At 53.5% G+C, this 24,884-nt stretch overlaps 2 protein-coding genes across 12 annotated transcripts; both read right to left on the bottom strand.

Moving 5' to 3' along the window:
* Positions 1–542: 542 nt before the first annotated feature.
* SEC16B (SEC16 homolog B, endoplasmic reticulum export factor) lies at positions 543–16,123 on the bottom strand. 11 transcript variants are annotated; one of them, XM_040704560.2, is made up of 27 exons: positions 16,061–16,123; positions 12,522–12,810; positions 11,248–11,494; positions 10,961–11,067; positions 10,548–10,653; positions 10,345–10,435; positions 10,074–10,203; positions 9,711–9,862; positions 9,221–9,282; positions 8,005–8,140; positions 7,276–7,500; positions 6,868–6,965; positions 6,199–6,280; positions 5,994–6,111; positions 5,747–5,858; positions 5,213–5,318; positions 4,827–4,967; positions 3,234–3,347; positions 2,996–3,065; positions 2,131–2,331; positions 1,843–1,901; positions 1,636–1,755; positions 1,325–1,423; positions 1,070–1,148; positions 947–990; positions 801–848; positions 543–702 (listed from the first exon to the last, which is right to left on the bottom strand). In XM_040704560.2, exons 2-27 carry the CDS (start codon positions 12,661–12,663, stop codon positions 637–639), a joined length of 2,955 nt encoding a protein of 984 aa, XP_040560494.1. In that variant the 5' UTR covers positions 12,664–12,810; positions 16,061–16,123; the 3' UTR covers positions 543–636. The 11 variants fall into 11 exon arrangements, with proteins under 11 accessions (XP_040560494.1, XP_040560497.1, XP_040560498.1 ...); XM_040704563.2 differs by having other exon boundaries at positions 1,636–1,752; XM_040704564.2 differs by having other exon boundaries at positions 12,576–12,810.
* Positions 16,124–18,559: 2,436 nt separating this feature from the next.
* On the bottom strand, positions 18,560–23,662 carry LOC424430 (quinone oxidoreductase-like 2). The gene is made up of 10 exons (XM_422273.8): positions 23,610–23,662; positions 23,016–23,139; positions 22,758–22,854; positions 21,850–21,908; positions 21,430–21,495; positions 21,126–21,235; positions 20,887–20,968; positions 20,248–20,429; positions 19,552–19,780; positions 18,560–18,780 (listed from the first exon to the last, which is right to left on the bottom strand). Exons 1-10 carry the CDS (start codon positions 23,642–23,644, stop codon positions 18,712–18,714), a joined length of 1,053 nt encoding a protein of 350 aa, XP_422273.4. The 5' UTR covers positions 23,645–23,662; the 3' UTR covers positions 18,560–18,711.
* Positions 23,663–24,884: the final 1,222 nt, after the last annotated feature.

Genomic DNA, 24,884 nt, shown 5'->3' with positions numbered 1-24,884 from the left:
GGTGGGTGAGCCACCAGCAAGGGGGGGCGCCGCGCGGGCCGGCCTGGGCAGGAGAAGCCCGAACGGCTGCGGAGCTGATCTGAGCCGGGGCGGATGCTCGTGGCCCCGCGGTGCTTTGAGACAGACTCACGGCCGGCGTGCTGAGTCCAATGGGTGAGGTGGGGCAGCGCCGCACAACCTAATTCAGACTACTCTCCGCCGGACAACTTTTTCATGCTTGGGGTCGGAAGGGACCGTGAGAGCCGACCCACTGCCTGCACCGAGCTGTGCGACACCCACAGCTCCAGCAGCGCTCACAAACCTCGATGGCTGCAGGGATGGCGCACCACCACCTCCTCTCTGGGCAACCTGTGCCACTGCCTCACCGCCCTTGTTGGAAAACACACCTCCCCTCTATCCAGCCTAAATCCCCCTCTCTCCCTGTGAAACCATTTCCCCTTATCCCACCATATTTTGCTGCTTCCCACTTCCCACCCTATGCCGCCTCCTTCCCCCCCCCCCCCCCTCCACTATGTAAAAAGCCAACAAAAAAGCCAACACCGTTTTGGATGAAAGCATTCCACAAAGTGCTGTTGTTTTCTCCAAGCTTCTCCCACACACACACACACACACACACACACACACACCGACCCCCACTCACAGTGGGTTGGGGTAGCGGCGCTGTGAGAGCAGCCTGGGTTGGGTGGGCCGGGCAGCGGCGAGCTGGGAAGCACAGAGAGTGGTTCAGAGATGGTTATACACCCATCACCCCCCCCTCCCCAATGTAACGGGCAGCCCCAAGGCAGGGCTGCCCACCTCACCTGGGAAACCTGAGCAGGGTTGAAAAGCGGAACCATCCCTGGGAGTGGCTGCAATGGGCAAAGGGAGAACCTTAGAGCTGACCGCAGCTCCGCAGCCACCCCAAGCAGAGCATCCCCAACACAGGCACAGCCACAGCTCTCCTCACCTCGTGGCCATCTGCATCCCACGGGCCCTTCATGTCGATCGACACTGCAGCAACAAGGATATTTCAGCCTCCCGTCATTCCGCTCTGAATAGAAAGGAGCAGCTTCCCAATGGGAGCACTTACCAGGGTTTCTGTAAGGAGATGGGGATGCTGGGGGCTGAGCCGAAGGGACAGCACCGGGTGGGGATGGGGACCTCCGATCCTGTAAGTGCATTGACCTGGTGAGGGCACCGAGCACAGCTCACGCAGCAAAGGCACTCCATTTATTTACAGTTATCATCAGTAAAGGATTCGCTTCCAGGGTAAAAGGATGGAGAGGAGGGATGAAAGGAGCAATGTGCCACCGCTGCCATGCTGCACCCTGGGTGTCACCCCTACCTGCAGTCCCGGCGTGGGGGAGCCTGAGGTTGTGGCTTTGGGTGAGGTTTCCTTCTGGGGCTTGGACCGAAACCAGCCGAACCACCGGAACCCAGAGCTCTAGCAAGGAAAGGCTTCCATGTCAAAGCAGTGAGCAGGTGAGGATGCCATGAGCCCACAGCTCCCCTCGCACCGCCAACACCCACACTGACAGATGGCAGCCACATGGGGACAACGCCATCCTGCCCAAGGTATGGCTGGGAGAGGGTGGCCAGGCAGGAGACAGCCACAGTGGGGACAGCCACACATCCAGCTGCCTGCAACCCACTCACCTTGTCCTCCGATGTCCCCTCCAGCTCCTCAGCAGGGCTGTCTGAGGATGTCTGGCTGTCTTCCTCCAGGGATGCTGTGGAGCTCTCTGAGGCCGAGCGAGCCCTTGTGCTTAATTCCTGCTGGCATTGGAGACCAAGGCTGGAACACAGCACCTGTGAGTCCCGCATCCCAACCCCAAGCACCATGGTGTGACTGCCTCAACTCACCAGCTCTGCCAGCACCGGCTGCTGCACCCCATGGGCATCCTGGGGCTCCTCAGCATCCCCTTGATGAGAGATGGAGAAGGCACGGTCAGGGCTGAGACCAGTTTGCTCCTGCCTCATTTCCACCAGGGGTGGTTTTAGTGCTTTGCTGCTTTGGACAAGGTGACCGTGACCCTGAATCTGGGTGAAGCACGATCCAGGGAAGCAAGGTGCTGGTGAGGCAGTAGCAGCATTCCCAAGGGACACCATTCATGACTGCTACAGCATGGGGAGAGGCACTCGGGCACCTACCTGCTGTTGGCACTGCCTGCAGAGAGGGCTCAGTGCAAAGCTCTTCCTGGGAGATCGGCCCCACACCCAACACTGCAACCTCCAGGGGCGGGATGGACACATCCTGGTGGGGATCAGGTCCCTGCAGTGGCACAGGGGGCTGGTGCCACTGCTCATCGTGGGGGCCATCGCTATGGGGCTGCTCATGGACCATCTCTCTGCCTAGAAAAGACAGCTGAAGCTCACAGCACCGTTTGCAGTTCCATCAGGGCTGGTGCAGAGGGTTTTCTCCTTCTCCATTACACATCAGTAGGAGCTGCCAGGGTGAACAGGGACCCCAGGACAACATGGAATGTGCCATTCATAGGGCATCTTCTGTCCCACTGCCCACAGGTACCACCAGGCAGGACCCTGACGCAATGCAGGGAAGCCCCGGGTGCAAGGAAAGCAGAGGTACTGCTGAGGCCATGGCTTGAAGGAGTCATCCCAAACCACCTGCAATGGTTTCCTTTTCCAGACAGGGATGATCATAGCCTCAGCCCCGATAGCAGCAGGAGGCAATCAGGATTGATGATCCTTTTTACTGCCAGGCAGAGCTCCTCAAAAGAGAATTTGGCAGCAGTGAGGAAAGCTGATAGGAAGAAACGGCTCAGAGAGATTTGTCATTTTTATCCTATCTGCATCAGTCCTCCACCCATCAGTGCTGGCATCTCCAGGAAACCAGAGCCAACCAGGCAGCCAGGAGCACGTAGGCATTGCATGGATGGAGGTGGCTATAGCTTCTCCATGGGGCACCCAGTGGATGGGCACGCAGCACCCATGCTGGAACCTGGAGCTCAAGGAATTTAGCTGCTAGGCTGGGGCCCCCTGGGCTTTGTTCCCTTACCTGGGGTGGCTGTAGTATCCCAGGGCTCTGGCTGGGTCAGTGCCACCTCTGGAGCGAGGTCATCCTGCACCTGCAGGGAGCCAGTGCAAAGAAAGGGGACAGGATGATAGGTGGCATGGGGCAAAGAGCAAAGGACACTGCAGCACAAGACCCACACCACCACCAAAGCTTCCTGCCCCGCTAGGAGTGGGCAGGAGGGGAAAGCAGAGGGCAAAGCATGCCCAAAGCTGCTCCTCACCTGGCAGTGCTGGCAGTAGGTGCGGAGCTGCAGCAGCCACTGGGGCTCCAGCACCGGGTCCTGCTCAGGCATCTCCAGCAGCAGTGGGTCACAGAGCTTCAGTCGCTCAGCCAGCTGTGGTGCAGGGACACGGGGCTGTTCCTGACCTCACTGCAAATTAAGCCTCTCGATCCTTGCTCCCTAAAACCAGCTTCCCCACACACTGGCAGACCTGTATCACAACCCCCTGCACCCTTTTCCTCTCCGCCTTATCTTGCTTGCAGAAAACAACCCTGAGGTCATTTTTCCTTTCACCTCTTATCACTGAGCTCTCCTCTTCTGCACCAATCTGGCACTATCCCTGTGCTGCGCATCCGAAACAGGGCACAGGGCCCCAGCTGAGACCCTCAAGCATGGGGGATTATCACCTCCTTGTCTCACACATGCCATTCGTGCTCTCACAGCCCAGAATAACATGATAACATCACCTTCTTTTTTTTCCCCCTCTCCCCCCCCCCCCCCTCCCCCCACCAACAGCATCCTGCTGTCATGTTGTGCTCTGTATTTCTTCCACGCTCCGCTGTCTCCCCCATGTCCCTCACTGCAGTACTGCTGCACGTTTTGCTTCTCCAACATGAGAAGGGTCTGCGCCCACATCCTGGTGGGGCATTGGCATGGGTTGCCCAAAGAGATGGTGGTGCCCCATCCCTGCAGACAGCCGAGGTCAGGCTGGATGGGGCTCTGAGCACCTGATGGAGCAGTGGATGTCCCTGCTCAGTGCAGGGGGTTGGACCAGATGGCCTTTAAGGGACCCTTTCAGCTCAAACAATGCTGTGATTCATTGGTGACAGCCAGATGAGACACATGCTGGGGACAGGGACTGGCCAGAGCCACCCAGCACAGCCGGACCCCTGTGTGTCCCAGCTTTGTGCAAGCCTGCACTCATCCCAAATCAATAGCAGGAAAGAGGAAATTATAAGCATGATTACTCCTAAACGGGGGGAATGTTTAATCCAAAAGCTAATGTGCACTTTGATCCAATATTAATGAACCAGCACCTGGTTGTATACCGTCCCCGGCTTCAAAAGAGGGGAAGTCTTAATCAAACACTAATGTGTATCATAATTTGTAACACAGTCTAAAACATCAAAGACAAGAGTGTGTATGAATGCACTGGTTTTTCAGATGAAAGTGTTTTCTCCCAGGAGGAGCATTATCCCCAGCAGAACTGCAGATCTGAGAGGCTGTTAGGCAGTAAATAGGTTTCTGTGATGCAGCAGGGGGGCTGCAGTGTGCAGCACCAAGTTTTGGGGCTGGGGGCAGCTCCTGCAGCACAGCAGCATCCGGCTGCCCACGCCAAGGTGTTGTCATGGTGGGAGGTGTGCAGCCTGTGGGACATGGGATGCTTGGATGCCCAAGTGTGGGGACAATGAGCACCTGGGGGAGGTGACTTGGGGACATCCAAACCCTGAAGTCCTTTGTCTGCAAACAGCTCCTACCCTATCTGGCATAAAACATGTCGATGAGCATAGGCACCCATGTGAAATCCCCGAGCCAGCAGGCCCCCAGCAACATCCCCATGCAAGATTCACATGACAAAGGCACAAGACTCACCTTGGTCAGCTGCTGGGCCAGGACGGGGTGGCTGGTTGGGTCCTGCTGGAGGAGCACGGTAGCAATCTGCTCACAGTAGAGCAGGGCTTGGGCTGGCAGCCCATGGTCAGCCAGGCGGGAGGCATAGAGGAGCTTGTACACCTTGGGAGAGCAGTGGCCATGGGATGGGAGCAAGGAGATGCTCACGCACCCCCCAGACCCTAAAACCCAGTTCCCTGCCTTGGAGCAGCCCCTTGGCCAGCACAGTCCCCCCAGCGTCCGTAAAACCCAACAAAGGACCAAAGTTTGGAGAGTGACCTCCACCTCACCCCCTTAGGGCTGGGGGATGCTTTTGGGGTGTCTTCAGTCCATTTTGAGCAGCAGCTGTTCTTGCTTGAACCCAGTACCTGGAATGGGAGCAGGAAGGATGTGGGGTGCCGCAGCTGCTGGCAGTACTCAAAGATTTCCATGCGCTGGATGGCCTCAGTGGTGGCAAACTGGGTGAATGCCTGGCTGCAGGGCAGAGGGGAGAGATGTTCAGGGCACAGTAGCAAGGCTTTCCATGCCCAAAGCCATGCCATGGTGCCCAAAGCCATGCCATGGTGCCCAAAGCCATGCCATGGTGCCCAAAGCCATGCCATGGTGCCCAAAGCCATGCCATGGTGCCCAAAGCCATGCCATGGTGCCCAAAGCCATGCCATGGTGCCCAAAGCCATGCCATGGTGCCCAAAGCCATGCCATGGTGCCCAAAGCCATGCCATGGTGCCCAAAGCCATGCCATGGTGCCCAAAGCCATGCCATGGTGCAGCTGGAAGGGCCCAGAACAGAGCTGCCATTAAGGGCAGTAAAACCCCCAAGCTTTTTCTTTCTTATTTTGCAGAAGAAATCACAGGAATGGGGAAGAGTTGGAGATGTAGCCCTGCAGGGCTGGGCTGACTCACCGGTGGCTGCTGCCCAGCAGAGCCATGCGGTCTGCCTTCACCCCAAAGTAACCAAATGGAATATCTGCCATCAGGTAGCAGAAGTGAGCCGCCTCCACTGCTCCCTTGCCAGCTGGATGGGAGAAAGACACAGAACTTAGCCCTGAGGGACAGCAACCCATGCTCAGCGTTGCCGTGAAGGCCTTCAGACTCACAGGCAAACCCCAACCCAACCACTCCGTTCTCTTTCTCAAGTGGCCTTGCTCACCCAAGGTGTCTCCCATGGTGACGATGGCCCGGTGGTTCAGCTCCATGTCTCCCACCTTGTTGGACAGCAGCACGGCCAAGTGGGGCCTCCAGTCTCCCCACTTGGCATCCCCGCAGCTCTGGAGGAGAGGGAAGTGAAGGTGAAGCGGGATGGTTATCATCAGGTGGGTGAGATGGGCAATGGGACCAGCCTGCTGCTCACAGACCTGCGCTGCCTGCGGGATCCTTCCTGACATGAGCTGGAAGAAGGTCTGCAGTGGGTCGTTGGTGGCCAGAGTGCTGGTGAACCTGTGGAGGAAGGAAAGCACGTCCTAGGGAGCTGCGCTTAGCTGGGGAAGGGAGGGCAAAAAGGAGAGCAAGCCCCATCAGGCTGGGGATCTGCGTTGCCTCCAGCAGAGTCTCAAGGACAGTGCTGGATAAAACCTCCTTAAACGGATTTGAGTTACGCAGGAGAAAATTTTTGCTTAACTCTCCCTGAAGGGATCAATTCAATCCAGACTAAGTACATTAATTCCACCAGAAAACACTCCTGAGTGGAATGAATGACTCAGACTGGGTTGGATCCCAGTAAAGATGGCTCTCACCACCCAGCCTTTGCTGACCTCCAGCTAAGGGCAAAACCAAGGACTCAACAAATCCACCCCATGACTCTGGGAAACAGCTTTCCTTCTGCCTCCCAACCCCTGGTTTAGTTCCTCCCATCCACCAGGAAGCCTGAAGAACTCAAGGATGCTCCTTGTCCCCTCTGACTCCTCTAAAAAGGTCCAGCTGAAACCAGGGCTCTTTTGGTCAGCACTGGGGCTGGGAGCACCCAAGGGCATCTGTGCTCGGCAAAGCTGGTCACAGAGCACCGTGCTTTAACCTCCCCAACTTACCCACTGAGCACCCAACTGTAGGTGCGAGGATCCATCTTGCTGGACAGGAAGAGAGCGTGGCCCCACAGCTGGTTTCTCATGGCCCAAACCAGTGCATCCTGCAGTCAAGGCAGAGGGTTAAGGGGTCTGCACACACTCCAGCTCCTTGCCCTCCTCCTCTGCTCCCTCATTTTGGAGAAGAGCCCCAGATCCCATTGGATTTACGCAGTATTATATGCACATAGTCACAAAGTATATTCACTAAGGCCTCTTTAGCTTTCTACATTCCACAGTGACATATGTTGTACGAGCTCAACTTGAAGGGTAGATGTCACAACCACAAGGCACCTCTAGACCACCCTTCCCTTTAAGGAGGCCAACGGAGCCAACACAAAAAGCAATCAGCACTATTTCCCAAACCACGCTTACTTTCTTCCTGCCATAGTAGAGGAGCTTGGTGAACTTCTCCACTATCTGTGCCTGTGTCTCTACCACAGGAGGGACTTCCCCTGTGATGAGGTCCGGTGTCCCCAGTTGACGCCACTCCTCATCTGCCAGGCTGACGGGGCCCACCGCCGGCTCCTGCCTCTTGTACCTCTCCTGCTGCCTGCAGTCCTGCATCAGCAGCTCCGCCACGTCCGAGCCCACCATGGACTGTGGAAAGGAAGGGGAGGAGAAAGGCCAATGGAGGCTGCCTCGTGGCACTTCCAGCCCTCACACTGCTCCCAGCAAGACCAGCCTTGGCCACTAGGATGCATTTCTGGGGGGCAAAGTAGCCAGCTCGACTTGTTCTGATGATCTTGTTCACCTGCTCCCAAGGAGCAGTCATAGATTAGATTGGGTAGAATTCATTGGATTAAGGGATTAGTCTGCTTGTAAGTACAAGTGCTGTCTCCTCAATAAAGACAGCACAAGTCTCTCAGAGCTGTTGTTGCACTGCAACGTTGGCACTTCACAAGGATGAGAAGCAATCCAGAAGAAGAGGTTTGCTCCAAATACCCAGGCAGAACCAAAGTGATTGATGGTACTGTGGGAATGGGATGACTTCAAGGTATAGCTCCCCACCAAACAGCAGCTGGGTCAAGAAGGATGCGAGGAGCATGTTAACATGCCTCAGCACGAAGATCCAAAGGGTCAGCCCTTCTTGGGGGCACCTACCCCATTCTGTCGGCACAGGAGGACCAGGAGTTTCCAGAGAAGAGCTGAATCTCTGCCTCTCTGTGTTGAGAGATCACAGCTTGAGGCTATCTTTTGCTGGCAAAATGTCATCACATCTACTTTGTGCAGATCTTCCCTACGGCAGCAAAGAAAGGCATCCAAAGGAACCTAAGGGAGAGCAATCTAGGACAAATTGAGTGCCAAAGCATCTCTGAGTTCACTGACAAGGATGCCAAAGATTCAAAGAAGTGACAGACAGAAGAGAGAAGATCCTAACTACTCAATGACTGCACGCTGCATTGGCCACACTAAGCTCAAAGATGCTTAAGAAATTTGGTCGTTACAAGGACTTTGCAGGTTTTGGGGATGCTGAGACCATCTCACACCCTCTGTCTTCCTTCCTACTAACTCACTCATCAATTCATCTGCAGAGAACCTCCATTTTGCTTACGTGCAGTGCCATTACAGCCACAGACACCCAAGGCTGTGAGAGGCTCGCACACACACAGGCAGTATCTTTTACTTGGTTAACTGGCATGGCACAGGGAAAAAAGACACCTGTGACCATATAAACCCTCTAGGTCTGAAGCAGAGGCAGAAACTTCAAGCTATGTGCAAACCAAGTAGCACTACTCCATCTTACAATAAAAAGAAATCTGACAACTGGACAGCAAAAGAGGCTGAGAGACACAGGAATATCAGGCAGGAGAGGGACCTCCAGGTCTACCCAGCCCTTTTGCTCAGTAAATGGTTTTCCTTCTGCACTCTGGTGTAATGGGGATGACAGAGAGCCAGCCTGATTCAACATGCTGTGATTCATCCCTGGGCTCCCTCTGCATGGAAGGTGCTCAGCAGCCTCAGAGGGCAAAACCTTAGGGAAGGCTAAACCACAGTACGTCCCATGATTTTAGAGGTCCAAGGAGATGTTCCAAATATCAGTTTGCCAGAGCACGGACACAAAATAAGGTTGGAGATAGAAACCACACCAAACCCACACCCTTTGGATATCCAAAAATGCCAATTCCCACAACACAAACCAAGCAAAACCATGAAGAGGGGATGGGTTCTCTATCAGAACCCAGACATGGCCCTTGTACTCATCACCTCCCAAAGCCACAGAGATGGCAATGCCTGCCCTGGGCTCATCTCCTGCTGAAGGAGAGGTGACAGCTGTGCCAGCACTGAAAACAGCTCTGCAATGCCACCATGCCCATACCTGGCCAGAGGCCCTGGGAAGGCCTGAAGTTCCTCCTGATCTGTTGTGCCTTGAAGGATTACCTGAAAATCAAGAGCAAATTCAGCAGCTGAACTCCAGAAATGAGGCTAGCACCCTCATTGACTAGATGAATGTTTAGTGCCTTGACCAAGGGTTTAACTGTGTTGGTGAACAAAATCTCCATGCCATCATAAAGTAACCCCCACAGTACAGACCCTAAACCATCACATAGAATCCAATCCAGTGCTAAGGACCAGGCTGTTGAGATGGCATCTGCAAGGCAAGGAAGGGAGGTGTGGTGGACTCAGGGAATGGATATGGCTGACAGAATGAGGCCTGAGAGGCCATGAGGGCTGGAGGCAAGATGGCAGCGGGGACAGAAAGGTGGCTGAGGGGTCCGCTGAGGCAAGGAATGGTGTTTGACCCCATTGGGGTGGAAGGGGCAGCTCAAGGGAGGGAACCACAGGCTGTCTGGGGAATCAGGGCTTACCTCCAGGCTGCGCAGCTCAACCAGGGGGAGCTGCCCCTCAGTGGGGCGGTGGGGACACACCAGCACCAGTTGCCCTCCAGCTCCCAAGCAGACGGGCACATGTGGCTGCAGGAACTTGTGGGGTGCCATCACAGCTGACTCCAAGGGCCCTCCTAAAGCAGAAGACAAACAGGTGGCAGCTCCTTGCATCCACCATGGCAAATCCACCAAACCATACAGACACTCCACAGGCCACGCTCACCCTTTGCTGGACCTCCTCCAGCCAAGGTTCAAGCTATGAGACAGTTGTTGCTAGGAGATCTGCTATTTATTTACTTGCTCCCCCCTTGCCAGAGCTTCACCAAGACCCCCAGCTGCCCTCACCTCCTTGCACCGGGCTCCAGCCCCCCAAAAAAGCAGTGTCGTTGGGTTCGGCTCCATCGCGGATGTATTGGCTGAGCTCATAGCCACTGGAGCTGAGTCCTGACTCACGGTACTGCTGGAGTAGGCTGGGCTGGCCCGTGGCATGGCAAGGAAAAAAGAGAATAAGTCCTTAAAACTTGCTTACCTTTCCTCTTTCCCAGCTGGAGGGGGGCATGGGAATGGCTCCCAAAAGCCCCAAGTCTTCCCCCATCCCTGCTTGTCTCTGGGTTACCTGTTGAGGCTGGCCACTGGCCTCCCCCAGATTGCTGACCCCAGCCCACGAACGCCTGGAGCCCTCCTTATATGCATCATAGGTCTGGGACCTGTGGAAAGGAGATGCCCTGGAAGCTGGAGATGTGGGGACTGGCCCCAAACCCACTGGTTGTGCAGCAGGTGATGGCATCAATTGGAAGTGCAGCCCAGGTACCTCCTTACCTGTCCTGCCCCAGGGGGCTGGCAGCCAGGTTGGGGTGGTAGCCCCTGTAGTAGTGCTGGTCCCTATAAGTAGTGCTCTTGCCGTGAGGCTTAACCTGTGTCACATCTGGAGAGGCAAACAAGATTTTGCATTGCCCCTCCAGAGCAGTGAGCAATTGCAGAGTTACAAAAGCAAAGCCATGAGTCAGGCACAAACCACAGCTCCATCAGCATCCCCACACTTAGCCTGCACCCTGAGCTAATGCTGATTTTAAGCCATGGAGATCAGGGTTAAACATCCAGCTCCCAAATGCAAGCTCAGGGCAGCGTTGCCCAGGAGCACAGGCAGGAGAAAGCCCTGGAGATGTTCTAGAGAACATCCCATCCTGGGGAAAGCATCACCACAGGTGGTCCATCCATGGACCCAGAGGTACCTCTGTTGCCCTGCCAGGCCGTGGGCTGCCACTGGTGGCTTTGGTAAGCATGGTTGTCCCTGTAGGCAGCTCCTGGGTATTGCCAGTGGGGGTCTTCATATCCTTGCCTGAAACAGCGTTAATGCATGGAGCTGAGAACCTCCCACCAGAGCCTGGACTACACCAGGCACGGACCCACAGATGGGATCTCCGGGGCAGGAGACCAAAGCATCCTCCACACTGAGCTCTGGAGCTCACATTAACCCATGAGGCAGGGGGCTCGGTGCTAGCAGCCCCTCGGCTCCCACCTGGAGTAGGCCCGGAAGGCATGGCCGCTCTCATAGCTCTCAGCCTGGGACGCTGGCCGGTGCAGGTCCCTGCCAGGGTCCCAGGAGCCAGGACGAGGCAGGGGGCCAGAGATGATGGGCCTCCAGGGCGGTGGGGTCCCATGGCGGCCTTCTGCCCGCCCACTGCCAGCAGCATGGCTGTGCCGCACTGGGGGCAGCTGTGGTGGGTCCCAGGGCTCCATGCAGCAGATCCAACGGCTCCAATGGCCTGCAGGCAACAAGACCCATCCCTGCAGGTTTCAGCTCTCCACCCACCCCAAAACCTCTGTAAACCTTCCACCCACCTCCCGACCCCACTGCCGTCCTTTCTTCCCAAAACGCCTACAGCAGAAGTAGGGGTAAAACATGTATTTTCCCTTTTGGTTCCACCTGAAGCTTTCCTAAAACACCAGGATGCAAGGAGCCATCACCAAACCACACATCGCCCCCTCGCACTCAGAATTTAATGCATCTGGGGGTCATTCTGGGCCCAGCTGGACACAGCAAGTCCTCCCACCCTGGCACAGGTCCCCTGGATCCCACGTAGGACGGGGGTCCCCACCACCCCCCACCAGCCACACACACACCTGCTGCCCCACTTCCGCTCCCCGGCGCCACTGCCAAAGTCCACTGCCACCGCAGGGGACAAAGGGCAGCAGCTCCCAGCCCAGCCCAGGGACCAGCCAAGGCTCTCCCACCTGAGATAGAGCACATGAACCTCTGAGCTCAAAAAAAAGGGGAAAAAAAATAAGCCAGAGATGCTTTTCCCCTTTTGGTTGGTTGGGTTTTTTTCTAAGCCATGATCCACACGTCCTCCTCTGCCCATCCTAACACTGCTCTGAAGAATTAACAAACAAAGCCTGTTGAAGCTATTCAGTTAACTCAAGAAAATAACATCTGCTCTATTGGGCTGTGCATGGGACACAGGGTGGGCAGGATGCAGGCTCACCCCAGCAATGCCTTAAGTCCTTACCCTGCAGCAACAACTTTGGTCTATAGGCAACCACAAATCCTTCCTCATGATCCCCCCAGAACAGTGCAAATGGAGGGGATGAGGGCAAATTACATCAGAATAAAGCCACAGTGAAAGCAAAACATAAAACAATACATTTTACCCCCCCCCCCCTTCTCCCCCCTTCCAAAATCACAGGGTGGCCTTGGAGGAAGAGCAGAAAGCACAGCAATCCCACCCACACCACCAGGAAAACCCCATTTAAACTGCACACGATAAAGATTTCAGAACATGACATTCCTACCCCGCTGGGACAATAAGAAGTTTTCCCTGGAGACCCCAAGAAATAAGTGCTCACTCTCCACAGAATTTAAGGTTTCAGCTGAAAAATAGCATCTCAGCCACACTGTCAGCCCCCAGAGGAACACCGAGCAGGGAAGCACCATCCTTGCACCAACAAGATGCTGGAGCAGGATGGGATTAAGGCTCTCCTACTGGTTTCACAGCTGTATGGAGATGCTCAGCTCATCGGTGGTTTCTCAGGCTGCTGCCAGCAATGCTTTGTGCTCTGGGATGCAGGGAAGAGGCTCGACCTGCAGAAAAGCAGCAGTCACTCAGGTGTGGGATGCAGGAAGCGCTGCATGAGAAGGAGATGTAAGAGCATGACCAGCACACAGCTGTGAGCAAAGGCAGCTTAAAACACACAGGTGGGAAACATCAATTTAAGAGAAAAATCAAGCAGAAAAACATGTTAGAAGAGGAGAGGCAGGGGAAGGAGCTGGGATAGGAGAAGTGGGGGAAGAGAAGCAGAGATAAAAAGGACTGAGTGGGTGGAAGGAGAGGGGCAGCCTCTTGCACCTCCTCTAGCCAATGCATTTCTATTTTAGGAGGATTTCCAGGAAACACTCAGACTTGTGAATGCCATCAAGCATATACTGCAAAGCAGGCAGCACACAGCATGGGCAGCATTTGCTATGTAAAGCTGAAAGGACACTGCTTTTTGAAAAAAAAATCCTATTTATCTCTGCTTTAAAAGGATTCCCTGCTATTGTCACCGTGACATGATTAGATGGAAAACATTTTTCTTCGTGCCCTGGGGCATGCGTTGCATTGCTCACAGCCAGCCCAAACCTGGGGCACCAAACCTGGCTGCAGAGCCATCAGCATGCATCCCTGCACCCCAAGAAGAAACTCAGGTAGCTGCAGTCCCTGGCCCTATTTTTCAGTGGTTTATATTGTTTCTAATCAGCTCTGAGATGAGATCGTTATTTTAAATGGCATCAATAGGAAGCTTTGCTGCTGGCTGTGGATGCTATATCCTTGCTGCCAGTATTTCCCACCCCAAATGAAGGCTGTGCTGCTGCGCATCCCAATGGATGACCCACGGAGATGCCCAAAGGATAAAGGGGACCGATTAGGGAGCTCAAGTCATAGAATCACAGGATTGTTTGAGTTGGAAGGGACCCTTAAAGGCCATCAGATCCAACTCCCCTGCACCGAACACGGTCACCCACAGCTCCATCAGGTGCTCAGAGCCTCTGCCATCTCGCCTTTCCCTGCAGCCCCCTCCTGTCTGTTTTTCCAGCCATAAAATTGCTGTTTATCTCACTGCTAACTGCCTTGCAGCGATCACTACACAGTGCAAATTTGGCTATTTGCTGATAAAAACAAGCAGAAGCAGCCCAGTGCTGTCACACTGCCCGGGTCACGCTGCCACATTGCAACACAGAACAGCTGAGAGTGGACACAGAGAACCAAGAGGCCTGGAAATAGTCACAAGGCAAGCAGGAGGATGTACGAAAGAGGGGATAAACAGTTTAGCAGGGTCTGTTGTGACAGGACAAGGGGAAATTGTTTCATACTCAAAGAGGGGAGATTTAGAGTGGATAGAAGATGTTTTTTTCCAATAAAGGCAATGACGCAGTGGCACAGGTTGCCTGGAGAGGTGGTGGTGCCCCCATCCCTGCATCCAGGGTTAGGCTGAATAGGCTCTGAGCATCCGATGGAGCTGTGGGTGTCACTGCTCAGTGCAGGGAGTTGGACCACATGGCCTTTAAGGGACCCTTCCAGCTCAAATGATCCCAAGAAAACACAGACTAAGTGCTCCCACTGCCCCCAGCCAGCACTGGTGTAGCAGTGACCCTTCCCCAGGCCCCCAGCAAGCACCAGCCCAAGGAAAGCTTGGAAACCCTCAGCCCTGAGGCATCCAGGCAAGCTCGTGAAGAGATTGCCATCTGGTGTCTCCTCCAGCACTCAGCATTGGTTACCTCCGTGTCAGAGACCACAGGGCTCATTCGGGAGCTTTACTGCACACAATCAGGGACCGTAAAGACCCATGACAGTTACAGATGGCTTCAGTGTGTCCTGTTCTTAGTGCTACCTTGTAAAGTTGGACAGTAACGTTTCCCTCATTTTTTTTTCATCTCAATTTACGACTCCTTTACCATGAAAAGCCACTTACACCCTCCACGGTTACATATACCATATCCTTCAAGGGCAGTAAATCACAGTCTCAAGTCATGTCAAATTTTGGCAAATAAAACTAAATTGCAGTTATCCTCCGAGGCAAGAAGCTGCAGAATTGAGAGGGAACAAGCTGTGTGAAGGCAGACATCTGGCTGGCATCCTTCTGCAGTGGTGAGGTCCTTAAAAACACCGATTAGCAGAGCCCAGAGGACCCTCCGCTTCACCCCAATGCACCTCCATGGCTATTTCAGTGCTCTGGCATCAAGGGTTGAAATAATAGAATAATTAAGGCCAGAAAAGACCTCTAGGATCATCAAGTCCAACCGTCAGCCCACCCCCACGATGCTCACTGACCACATCCCTCAGTGCCACATCTCCATTGGTTCTGTAACATCTCCAGGGATGGTGACCCCACTACCTCTATGGGCAGCCTGTGCCACTGCATCACTGCTCATTTGGAGAAGGAATATTCCAGACTGGAGGATTTCTGGGCAGGCTGAGGAGCCAGAGGGGCACCAGCACACAGCTTCACGCCGTCCCAGTTTCAAAGTATTGAGCAGCACAGTGGGATGGAGCAGATGAGGATCCAGCACAAAAAACATACACTGATCCTAAAGACAGCCCCTGCAAGGCCATAACCCTCAGGACAGGCACTGGCTTGGGTATCCCTATTTAAAAGTTCCCTCCCCAATCAGTACATGGGAACAGCACCTCCATGGAAACAGCCAAATCTGACCCCCAAAAAGGAGGATTACTATCAGCCACAAGAACAAGAAAACAAGAACAAATGCAAAACATCTTGTGCCAGATCTTTTGCTGTTAAAAGCCATGGTGCACAGCACACAGCCCAGGGCTGGGATGTGCTTACCCACCTCTGAATCTTTAATGTGCACATACACATTGGTTAATCAGCAGTGCGAGAGACAAAGCGCTCCGCACCTCCTCTCCACGTGCTTGGCAATTAGAAGCCTTCTCACTCAGGCACAGAGAGAAAAGGCAAGGGACTTGGGCTACACAGCATCCATTATTCAAAAGTGTATCCATTATTCAAAGTTTTCCTTAAAGTCTTATTGTCAGCTTGAAAGGAAAAAAGGAAAATGAGGTTTTGAAAGCTGTGCTTTACTGTTGCTCCACTCCAATTTTTGCAGGTTGCGAGTAGCAAAACTGCAGCTGCTTTGAAGAGCTGGATAAATCCTTCACAGCCTCAGAGAAGGCAGCACCCTGCAGGTAGTTGCAGTTGTTTCCCCATTGCTTTATCACTAAACGGGGATGCAACACACCCTGGCCTGCTGCATGCTCCTTTCCTCCATTGCCTTACTACACTCTCACTCGGGGTAGGCAATAGCAAGCACTCAGCAAGAGGCAGCAGGTACTCACCATTGCTTGTAGGCAGCTCATTGGTACCTATGGGCTTAGCCCAGGGCAGCTAGCTAGAGTCTGGATGTAATGCAGTACATTCTCACAGCACCTAAGAGGGGGAGCTTCAGGCTGGGGTGCCAGGACCAGGTGGAAGAGCAAGCCTTCTTCATGGGTGTCACATAGGGACCACCAGGATGGTGGATGATCTTCAAGGACAAGCAGACATAGTATTAACATCAGAATATCAGCAGTAAAACTTGAGATAGGAGCTAAAAGAGCATCAGAGTGCTACTGGGTTGAGCAAACAAGCCTAGTAGAATCCATCCGAGTAGGGAAACAAGACAGCCAGGGGTCTTGGAACTTCCCTTATATCACTGAACCATTCAGGTTGGAAAAGACTTTGAAGACCATCAAATCCAACCCATTCCCACCATACCCACTTACCACAGCCCTCAGCACCACATCTCTACAGTTTTTGAACGTGAATGCTTCCAGGAATGGAGGCTCCAACACCTCTCTGGCAGTCTGTGCCAGTAACTCACTGTTCTTTCTGAAAAGGATGTTTTCCAAAGCTCACCTATGGAGACAAGGCCTCAAATCCAGTAACGAAGTCAGTTCACAACCCAAAAACAAAGTAAGGTAAACCAAGAAACAGAACACCTACAGCACAACTCAAAAAGCAAATGATTTCCCGAGCTGAGCTCATGTAGGATCCCAGTCCATGGGTGGGGACACTCAGGTGAGGCCCACTGTGGCCATTGGGGCTTTTTAAGGCACTCACAGGGGGCTGAGGGGTTTATGCACTGAGTAGAAAAGGGTGAGTTTTACTCTAGTGCTGGCTGTTGGTGGTAGTGCTTAATAAAAATAGCTGCATGTTAGGCTGTAGAAGTAGCTATTAAAGCCTAAAAAGTATTGCGAAACAACAAGCTTATTATTCCATTGCCTAAAACTATTGTTTAGGAACAAGAAATAAAAGGCTTTTTGAATCTTCTTAATTACTGAAGAGGTAAGGTATGGTGTCCCTGAATGCCTGAAGGTCCTTCTCCTTCAACAGATGAATATCAAGGTGTGATAGAGGTAAACAATGCTCAAATAACTGTGAGAGGTTTTCTTTTCAGAGCTCCTTGTAATAGAGCGACTTTAACAGTATTAAGCATTCTTAAAATCAGTTTATTTACATATTCTGCATAATTAAGCTGCGGGTCCCCTGTGGTGTGACCTGAAGAAACTGGAGTTATTATTTCAGTTAAGCAAATTGATAGAAGGGTGGTGATTAAAGACTAATGAGTGCTCAAGGCTAATGAGCACACTGACCTTAAATGCTGTGGGAAGCTCAGTAGATGCAATAGGGCAAGGGTCCTGCTTTTCCACAGTCAGGTACCACTATGTGTAAATGCTATTAATAACTCCCTATGGATGGCTCAAGCAATGTAGGCTGAAGTCACTGTTCCATACTCTCTGCTAGAGCTTTTCCTTTAGGCAGCCCATTTACCTAAAGCATGGTGACAGCCCAAGCACTGAAGTGAGCCAGGCATTATCTACAGCCCAGCCATGGCTCCTAGCTTATTTGGATGAATCCTTCACTGCAGCAGGCCATTTCCTGCATTACCAGTGGAATAAGCTTAAAAAAAAACACTTCTGAAAGGAGAAGCTACATGTACCATAATGAATTTGAAAGGCTTCTAGAGAATGGATGGGGGTTAAATAATTTCCTCCAAGGTGTGAGGCTCAGCAGCAAGCAGGGGGAGTACAGCTGGGCTGGAGCTGCTGCAGTAGAGGCATGCTAGGAAAGCAGGAGGGCTATTGCAGTGCTTCATAATGAGGTGATGCTGTAGTAGTTTGTGGAGCCAGAGCCTACACAACACGGGGAGCTGGAACAGCGGGACACAGTGCAGACAAATTTAAGTATTGTCAGATCAAATGGCTCAACTATTGTGTCTCTGCAGTCCAGTAAAGCTCAGTTCTCTCTTGTTAAGCCTCAAAGAGTGCAGCCTGCTTGTTACTAGAGTTTCAGCTTGCTTTTGTTTGCCACAATGTGTATGGGGGTAATTGGGACTCTGATCACCCTCCTGGGACTGAGCCAGCTGATGTGGGGTCAGGAGCAGACACAGGCAGCTGGCAAGGCAGGCAGAGGGAGCAGTCACTGCTCTGTGCTTCACCCCCAGGTCTTCCCCACTGCTTTTCCCTTCAAACCCAAGCGTTCCAATGAAGGTGCTCATCAGGTGCTTGGCAGGGTACTGTTCCACTGCCTACCCCAGTGGCTCCCAAATGAGCATCATCAGGACCCAAGTTAGTTATCTTGCTCTTTGTCCAGCTCAAACTGTATTAAAGAGGTGGGGGGGAAGCTGAAGCTGAGCTGCTTTCCTCTCCTCCTGCAGCCAATGTAGGAAGTTCAGCTGTTCCCAGCAGGGGAGAAGCAGCTCACAGCCTACTGCTGGATAGGCTGTGCAAGAATCCAGCTTACATCCAGGCCAGCCCTGTGACTCTTTGCCCCCCGAAATGCTGCTGGGTCAGATGTGGAGTGCCATGAAACTTTATTGATGATTTTAGAAGGCCAGACAGCCTTGTGAAAATTACTGCTCCTACAGCCATGTGATGATGCAGGACGTGCACAAAGTCGGCTGAGGGTCCTCCAGTTTACCATATGCAAGAAATCCCCCACAACCCTTTTACTTCATGGAGATGATGACCTTTCCAGTGGACTTGCGCTGAAGCACGTGGTTGAAGGCTTCATTCACCTGCAAGCACAAAGCCCTGAATGCTTATGGGGATGGTCATCAGATCACGAGGTGCAGAACACGTGGAAGTAGTCGCTGTATGGTAATGTTTGCAGTGTTATTCACCCATTAAGAAGTTAAGCTAAACTAAGGGTCTGGTTGTTTTTATGTGGGTTGTACAATAGGCTGTAACGTTTTGTTTGGTGTGAACAAAGAGCTCATGTTTTGCATCTGAGCCTTTCTGGGCTTTCCGTCCCTGGGATCCAACGCTGGGGTTGAAATAACTCAGGAGCCAGCAAGCTCCTGGGTATTCCTCCACCTTGCAACCCTGAATTTGCTGGGTGGGGGCTACATAAGCATTTCTAAGGAGCTATTATTTAAGGCTTGAAACACCACCATATCAGGAAAAAGAAGAGTTTTGAGCACCTTCAGAGGTGCTTGGGGGGGGGGGGGGATGCAAATGAAGGCACATCACAATCCACTAATCCACTTCTAAAATATTATCCCAGCACATTATTCTTTAAGACCACAAACTCTTTGGTGTAGCAGTGTGCGTTTTTATGATTTCTCCATTGAGCACATTGCAGTTCTAGCCTTGCAGTAGCAAACCAGAAGTTAACGGCTCCCTGGCTGAAACCCAATGGAAGAAGATTAAAAAGGGTGAGGGAAAATGGGATTTCTTGTTTTAATATTTTTGGATCTTAGGACTCTTGCCAGGGGTCTAACTGCACACACAAACCTATTTCTGCCCCCATAAAAAGGCCTTGGCTAACAGTTCTGAGCCACGTGTACCTCTTCCAGCTTGAAGACTGCTCCAATGTACGGACGGATCTTTCCCTCCCGGCCATACTGAAGAAGGGAGGACATGGCAGAGGAGAAAAGAGGGAAGTCCTCCTGCTGGTACCGACTCCAGTACACTCCCATGGCTGACACGTTCTTCAGGAGCAGCAGGTTGGCAGGAATTGAGGGGATTTTCCCTCCGGCAAAACCCATCACCACAATCCTGCCCTCCCAAGCCAAACTGCAAGAAGACAAGTGACAGGTATTTGAAACCTCATTCCAAGGCAACCTTATGGCTACCTTGGCCATAAGAAGCCATTTGGGGTTGAGCAAATGCATCTTATGCAGCCTCCAGCTTGGGTATTAGGGCAAGTTTCTTCTCAGTGGTGAGATTTTGGCACAGGTTGCCCAGGGAGGTGGTGGAGTCACTATCCTTGGAGGTGTTCAAGAATTGTGGAGGTGTGGCACTGAGGGGCATGGCCAGTGGTGGTGGTCAGAATTGTGGAGGTGTGGTCAGTGGGCATGAGGGGGGGATGGGCTGGGGTTTGCGGATGATCTTACAGGTCTTTTCCAACCTTAATGATGCTGTGATCTCTCTTCTGTTCTATGATCTCTGCCTCCACCACCAGCTGGGGCAGGCAGAGCCTGGTGGGTTAGCTTCACCTTGCTCAACGCATGCCAATAGCATCACCTCTCACTTTTGCTCACCTCTGCAGGACAGCCTTGAAGATGTCCCCACCAACAGCTTCAATGGCCACGTCGACCCCTCTGCCACCCGTGAGTGCTGTCACCTGCTCCCTGAGACTGTTCTGGCTGTAGTTCACTGCATGGCTTGCCCCATTTGCCAGGACCAGCTGGCACTTGGGATCACTGCCGGCTGCTGCTATCACCTGAGAGCAAAGGGAAAGTCAGTGCTACAGCTGCTCAGCCTCTAGGTGTGCTTATTTTAATTAGAGAAAACGAGAATTTGGAGTTGGAAACCCCACTCTTCCACCTTACATATATTCAAATATTTTCTTGTGTGCATCAAAAGAAGCACACTAAGGTGACAACTTTCATGAGGCTGGGAACAGGAGTTCCAAAACCCCTAAACCTCCAACCCCCTTCTGAAATGATGAGCCATGGGGCGGATGCAAAGGGTCTTCGTGCTGCCCATGGGGGCAATAGGGATTTATAATGCAGGTGGAGTAATGGAGGGAAATGTGGCACCAGGGTTATGGTGCTGGTGTCTGACCCAGCAAATACCTGGTCCTGGTTCTCTGCCACTGCATCACCGTGACTCCAGGCCACCTGCTTGCCCAGGCTGGAGCACATGAGGACAGGTGAAAAAGGACAACACCTCAGTACCTTTGCCTGGAACACGCTGACAGCCAGATCAATGATGGCAAGGCCAGTGGCTCCAGCTCCTGCTGTCACCAGCACTGTTTCCCTGTCAGGAAGAGAAAGAATGAGAAAGCACAGTGGAAACACGCCCATAATTCCCTAATAGGGCAATATTTCAGCAGCACAGGGACTGTCCTGCCCTCAGGGCATACTGAGTCCCAGTCACCCTGGGGGCTGTGCTGAACTGAACTGAAGCTGCTCACCGTGGCTGCAGATGTGCTCGGTGGTGCAGAGCCAGCCAGGCTGTGCCATAGGCGACAGGCAGCACTGCTGCATCCTCGCTGGACACATTGTCAGGGATCTGCCACAGTGCCTGTATGTGGGATTCAATGGGCTGACAGCATCACTGGGGCTTGCCATGTGAAAGGACTCGTTTTAAAGGGGTTTTGCATCTCATAGCTGCATGCTGTTTGGAAAAGATGCCCCAAGCGTGTTGTATCCCAGTGCAGCTGTGGCAGGGCTGAAGCGCTGAACTCAGAGGGAAACCCAAATGCTTGGAGTCCTCACCTTCTCATCGACAACGCACTCTTCTGCCATAGCACTGATGCCAGTCACACCAATCACCCTGTGCCCCTGCAAGAACAGTCACTGTGTGGACACTGGGAGAGAAATCATGGGATCCTTAAGGTTGGAAAAGACCATTAAGATCATCTAGTCCAACCATCAACCCCTGCCCACTGACCACGTCCCTCAGTGCCGCAGCTCTTGAATGCCTCCAGGGATGGCGACCCCCTCATCTCTCTGGGCTGCCTGTTTGTACACATTACCAAATGGTGGAGCCCTATCTCAGTGGTGCATTTCATTTACTATGTTTTCAGAAGTAGCTGTGAACAGCTCAAATTGTGTCTACCAACAGCGACTGCATTAACTGCATGCATTTACTCCCTTCTCCTGCTGAGTTTCCCTACATCCCCGTGTTGTTCTCACCTCCTTCACAGCACTGACGTTCTCTCCTGTCTCCATTACAGTCCCTGAAAACTCCATTCCTGCAGGATAAGTACATGTACATGCTGACACAACCTGCCTTCACATCCACAGTTAGCAGCACCCTCAGTTAACAGACCCAGGTCATGAGCTCTTGCTTCCAGCACCTGGAATTTGGGAGAGAACCTCCCATCAACAGGCCCTGCTGTACCCCCACGCCCCCCAAGCATCAGCTGTAACAGTGCAGCGTGAGGAAATTACCCCTGGGCTCTGCTTCAGTGGCTGAAGAGCACCCACCCGTGGAGCAGCCCCAGGGCCAGGCCATGCAGAAGCTACACATGATGATTTCAGAGGGCTCTTTCGACCTCAGAAATTCTACAATCTGAAGTTCTCAGCAGCAAAGCACCAATTGGGCAGAAGATGGCAGCATCAGCACAAGAGACAGCAAGCACCTCTAGTTAAGAATTCCTTATAATTCGGAATCTCAGTGCATTTTTGCAGAGGACAGATGCTGCAGACGGACAGGAGATGCCGCCAGCACAGTGACTGACCCTGTGCAGATGCTATAGTGGCACTGCTGCCACCTGTGCTTGTGGCAGTCACCGAGCTGCAAGAGCTCTGGGCTGCAGACAGGAGGACCCAGCGTACCCCAGCCTACCCCAAAGCACTCCGTGCCTCGATATTCTCAGCTTCCAGCAAAGGTGGTATCTGCTGTTGCTCTCCCCACACTAATGCTCTTTGAAAATGCAAAGTATTTTACACTGAGTATTTTCCAGAGGATGCCAGAATGGGATCCTATTGACCCCAGAAGTTGCCTCAAGTCAGCACCAGCAGCATCCTCGACCTCCAGGGTGGCTCATTCCCATAGGATGTGACACTTGGTCACCCATGACATCTGGTCACCTACTCACCAGGGGTGAACGGAGGAGCATGTTTCTCCTGGTACAACCCCTGGCAGGCCAAGATATCAGCAAAATTTAACCCGGAGTAATGGACACGCACACGGACCTGCGAGAGAAGGGGACAAACATTAACTCCTGCATTCAGCCAAGGGCAGAGATTTAAAAGAGACACTGCTCCAGCCTGGTGGAGACCACACAACGTGTGCATATCACAGCCCAGCGACCCAGAGCCAATCTTCCCCTTGATGCCCAATGGTCCCCACACACCTGGCGTGGCTGCAGCCGAGGGGCCGGGAGGTCCTGCACCAGCAGGGGCTGTGTCAGCTGCGTGCAGAGTGCTGCTCGGTACCCCCGGGCACCATGCTGGGCAGGCAGCCTCAGGATGCAGAGCCTGGAAGGCAAGTGAAGGGGAACTGCTCAGCACGAGAGGGGAGTGCCAACCCCTCGCTGCTGCTGGGAGGACAGGGAGGGCAGAAAGGGATGGAGACTGGGGGTGATGGGGATATGGAGATTGAGGGGTAGGGGGGAATTGGGAGTTGGGAGGGTGGAGGAATGGGATGGGGAATGGAGTGGGGGGGATAAGGAAATGGGGATGGGGAACAGTGGGAGTGCGGGGGTACGAGATTCGGCGTGGATGGGGGTGGAAGGGGAAAGACGGGGAATGGAAAGGGAGTATAGGGGGTTATAGATGAACGGACTGGGAACGGGAAGGAGGAAGTGGGGACTAGGGGGATAGACGATCAAGAGAGTTTATGGGGAATGGGGGCGGTGCGGGGGCAAAGAGACTCTGAAACAGATGGGAAAGGGCAGGGAAAGCGATGGGAACGCGCGCCCGTTCCGCTCCCCCCGGCCGCCCCGCACCGCCGCCCCACCGCCGCCGCCGCCGCTGCCGCCATGCCGCTCCGCAGCCTTCCGGACCCCGCGTACCGCCCGGCCGGGGCGGGGCCGGGCCGCGCTGGGCAGCGATTGGCACCGGCCACGAGGGAGGTGTCAGCGCCCGGCAGGGCCGCGCCGGCCCCGGCAGCAGCGTGGCCGTGCGGGTGCCGGGAGGGGGGTTGCGGAGCGCTGCGCTCCCCGCTCGGAGCGATGCAGCCTGCATCCAACGCGATCCCTCGTGGAGCCCTCTCGGCTCGCGCTGATCTATCGAGCAGATGGGTCTGGCTCGTCGCACGCCGCTTAATTAGAGCGGCAGCTCAATTTATTTGCCTTGCCTCATCTTTATTAGCCGCCCGCTTAGCTCGTAATTAAGAGCAGGATGGGGACTGCGGGAGCGGCCCACGCGCGTCTCCGCACGGCCTTTGTTCGCAGCCAGCCGCCTCCCCAGGGAGCCACGCCGCCGGGCCGGGCACCGGCACACGTCTGCGCTCCCAGCAGCGTGGGCAGGGATCTGCTGCTTTAGGCAACACGGAGCGGAAGCACGGCAGAGAGGCAGGGATGAAGCAGTGAGATAGGAGCCCAGAGGGAGAAGCCCGCGCTCCTACAGATGGAAGCAAATGCAGTAGTTATTCGCTTCTCAAAATGCTCTCCAAGTCATCCAAGAAGAAAAATAGGGATAACCCTTCGTTCCTCGCAGCCCAAAGACAAACCCTGACCCACGTAGCTGTCATCACAGCATCCACCGCCATCAGCTCTCAGCGGCCCGGGAGTAATCAGCCTAATAGTGATAATATGGGAACAGCTCCATCACCAAAAATCCCACTTAAAGACAATATTCTTCAATGCCAGCCCCATGTCTTTTCACACCAGCTCCAGGGTTTCTCAGATCTGCTTCAGAGCACCCGACCAGTGGCACAGAGCTCCCAAAATCAGGGGGACAATGCCCAAGTGGCTGCAGCGTGGTTTTCCAGCTCCATTTTCCCTCCCACAGGCAGCTGTTGGCAGGAAAGGCTCCCAGAAGCCCATTTTTGGGCCCGCTTGGTGTTTCAGGGGACACTGTCCTGCTGCAGCGGGACCAGATATTCCTCTCCTCCATTAGAAAACAATTAGAATTTTGCTGAAGCAGCATAAAGCTCAAAGCGAGGTAGGAACCCAACATCCGCACACGTACCCTGGGGGCAGCTGGCACGAGATGAAGGAGGAACGTTCTTTAATATTTAACTTTCCCCCACGCTGTTTTTCCTCTTTTTCAACCAGCGT

Source organism: Gallus gallus, chromosome 8 (genome assembly GCF_016699485.2).
Source record: "Gallus gallus isolate bGalGal1 chromosome 8, bGalGal1.mat.broiler.GRCg7b, whole genome shotgun sequence".
Taxonomy (NCBI): Eukaryota; Metazoa; Chordata; class Aves; order Galliformes; family Phasianidae; genus Gallus; species Gallus gallus.
Note: the sequence above shows the minus strand (reverse complement) of the source record. Positions and strands in the feature narration are given on the sequence as shown.

Excerpts from the sequence above, each read along its gene's own strand:
- SEC16B (XM_040704561.2), bottom strand. The coding sequence starts at position 12,663 with ATGGTGCTTCCCTGCTCGGTGTTCCTCTGGGGGCTGACAGTGTGGCTG. Across the intron at positions 10,436-10,547 it reads AGCCCCCTGGGGCAGGACAG|GTCCCAGACCTATGATGCAT; the intron begins GTAAGGAGGTAC and ends TCCTTTCCACAG. Across the intron at positions 1,424-1,635 it reads AGGGGACATCGGAGGACAAG|AGCTCTGGGTTCCGGTGGTT; the intron begins GTGAGTGGGTTG and ends TTTCCTTGCTAG.
- LOC424430 (XM_422273.8), bottom strand. The coding sequence starts at position 23,644 with ATGGCGGCAGCGGCGGCGGCGGCGGTGGGGCGGCG. Across the intron at positions 23,140-23,609 it reads GCGGCGGCGGTGGGGCGGCG|GCTCTGCATCCTGAGGCTGC; the intron begins GTGCGGGGCGGC and ends CTTGCCTTCCAG. Across the intron at positions 18,781-19,551 it reads CAGTCTTCAAGCTGGAAGAG|GTGAATGAAGCCTTCAACCA; the intron begins GTACACGTGGCT and ends TTGTGCTTGCAG.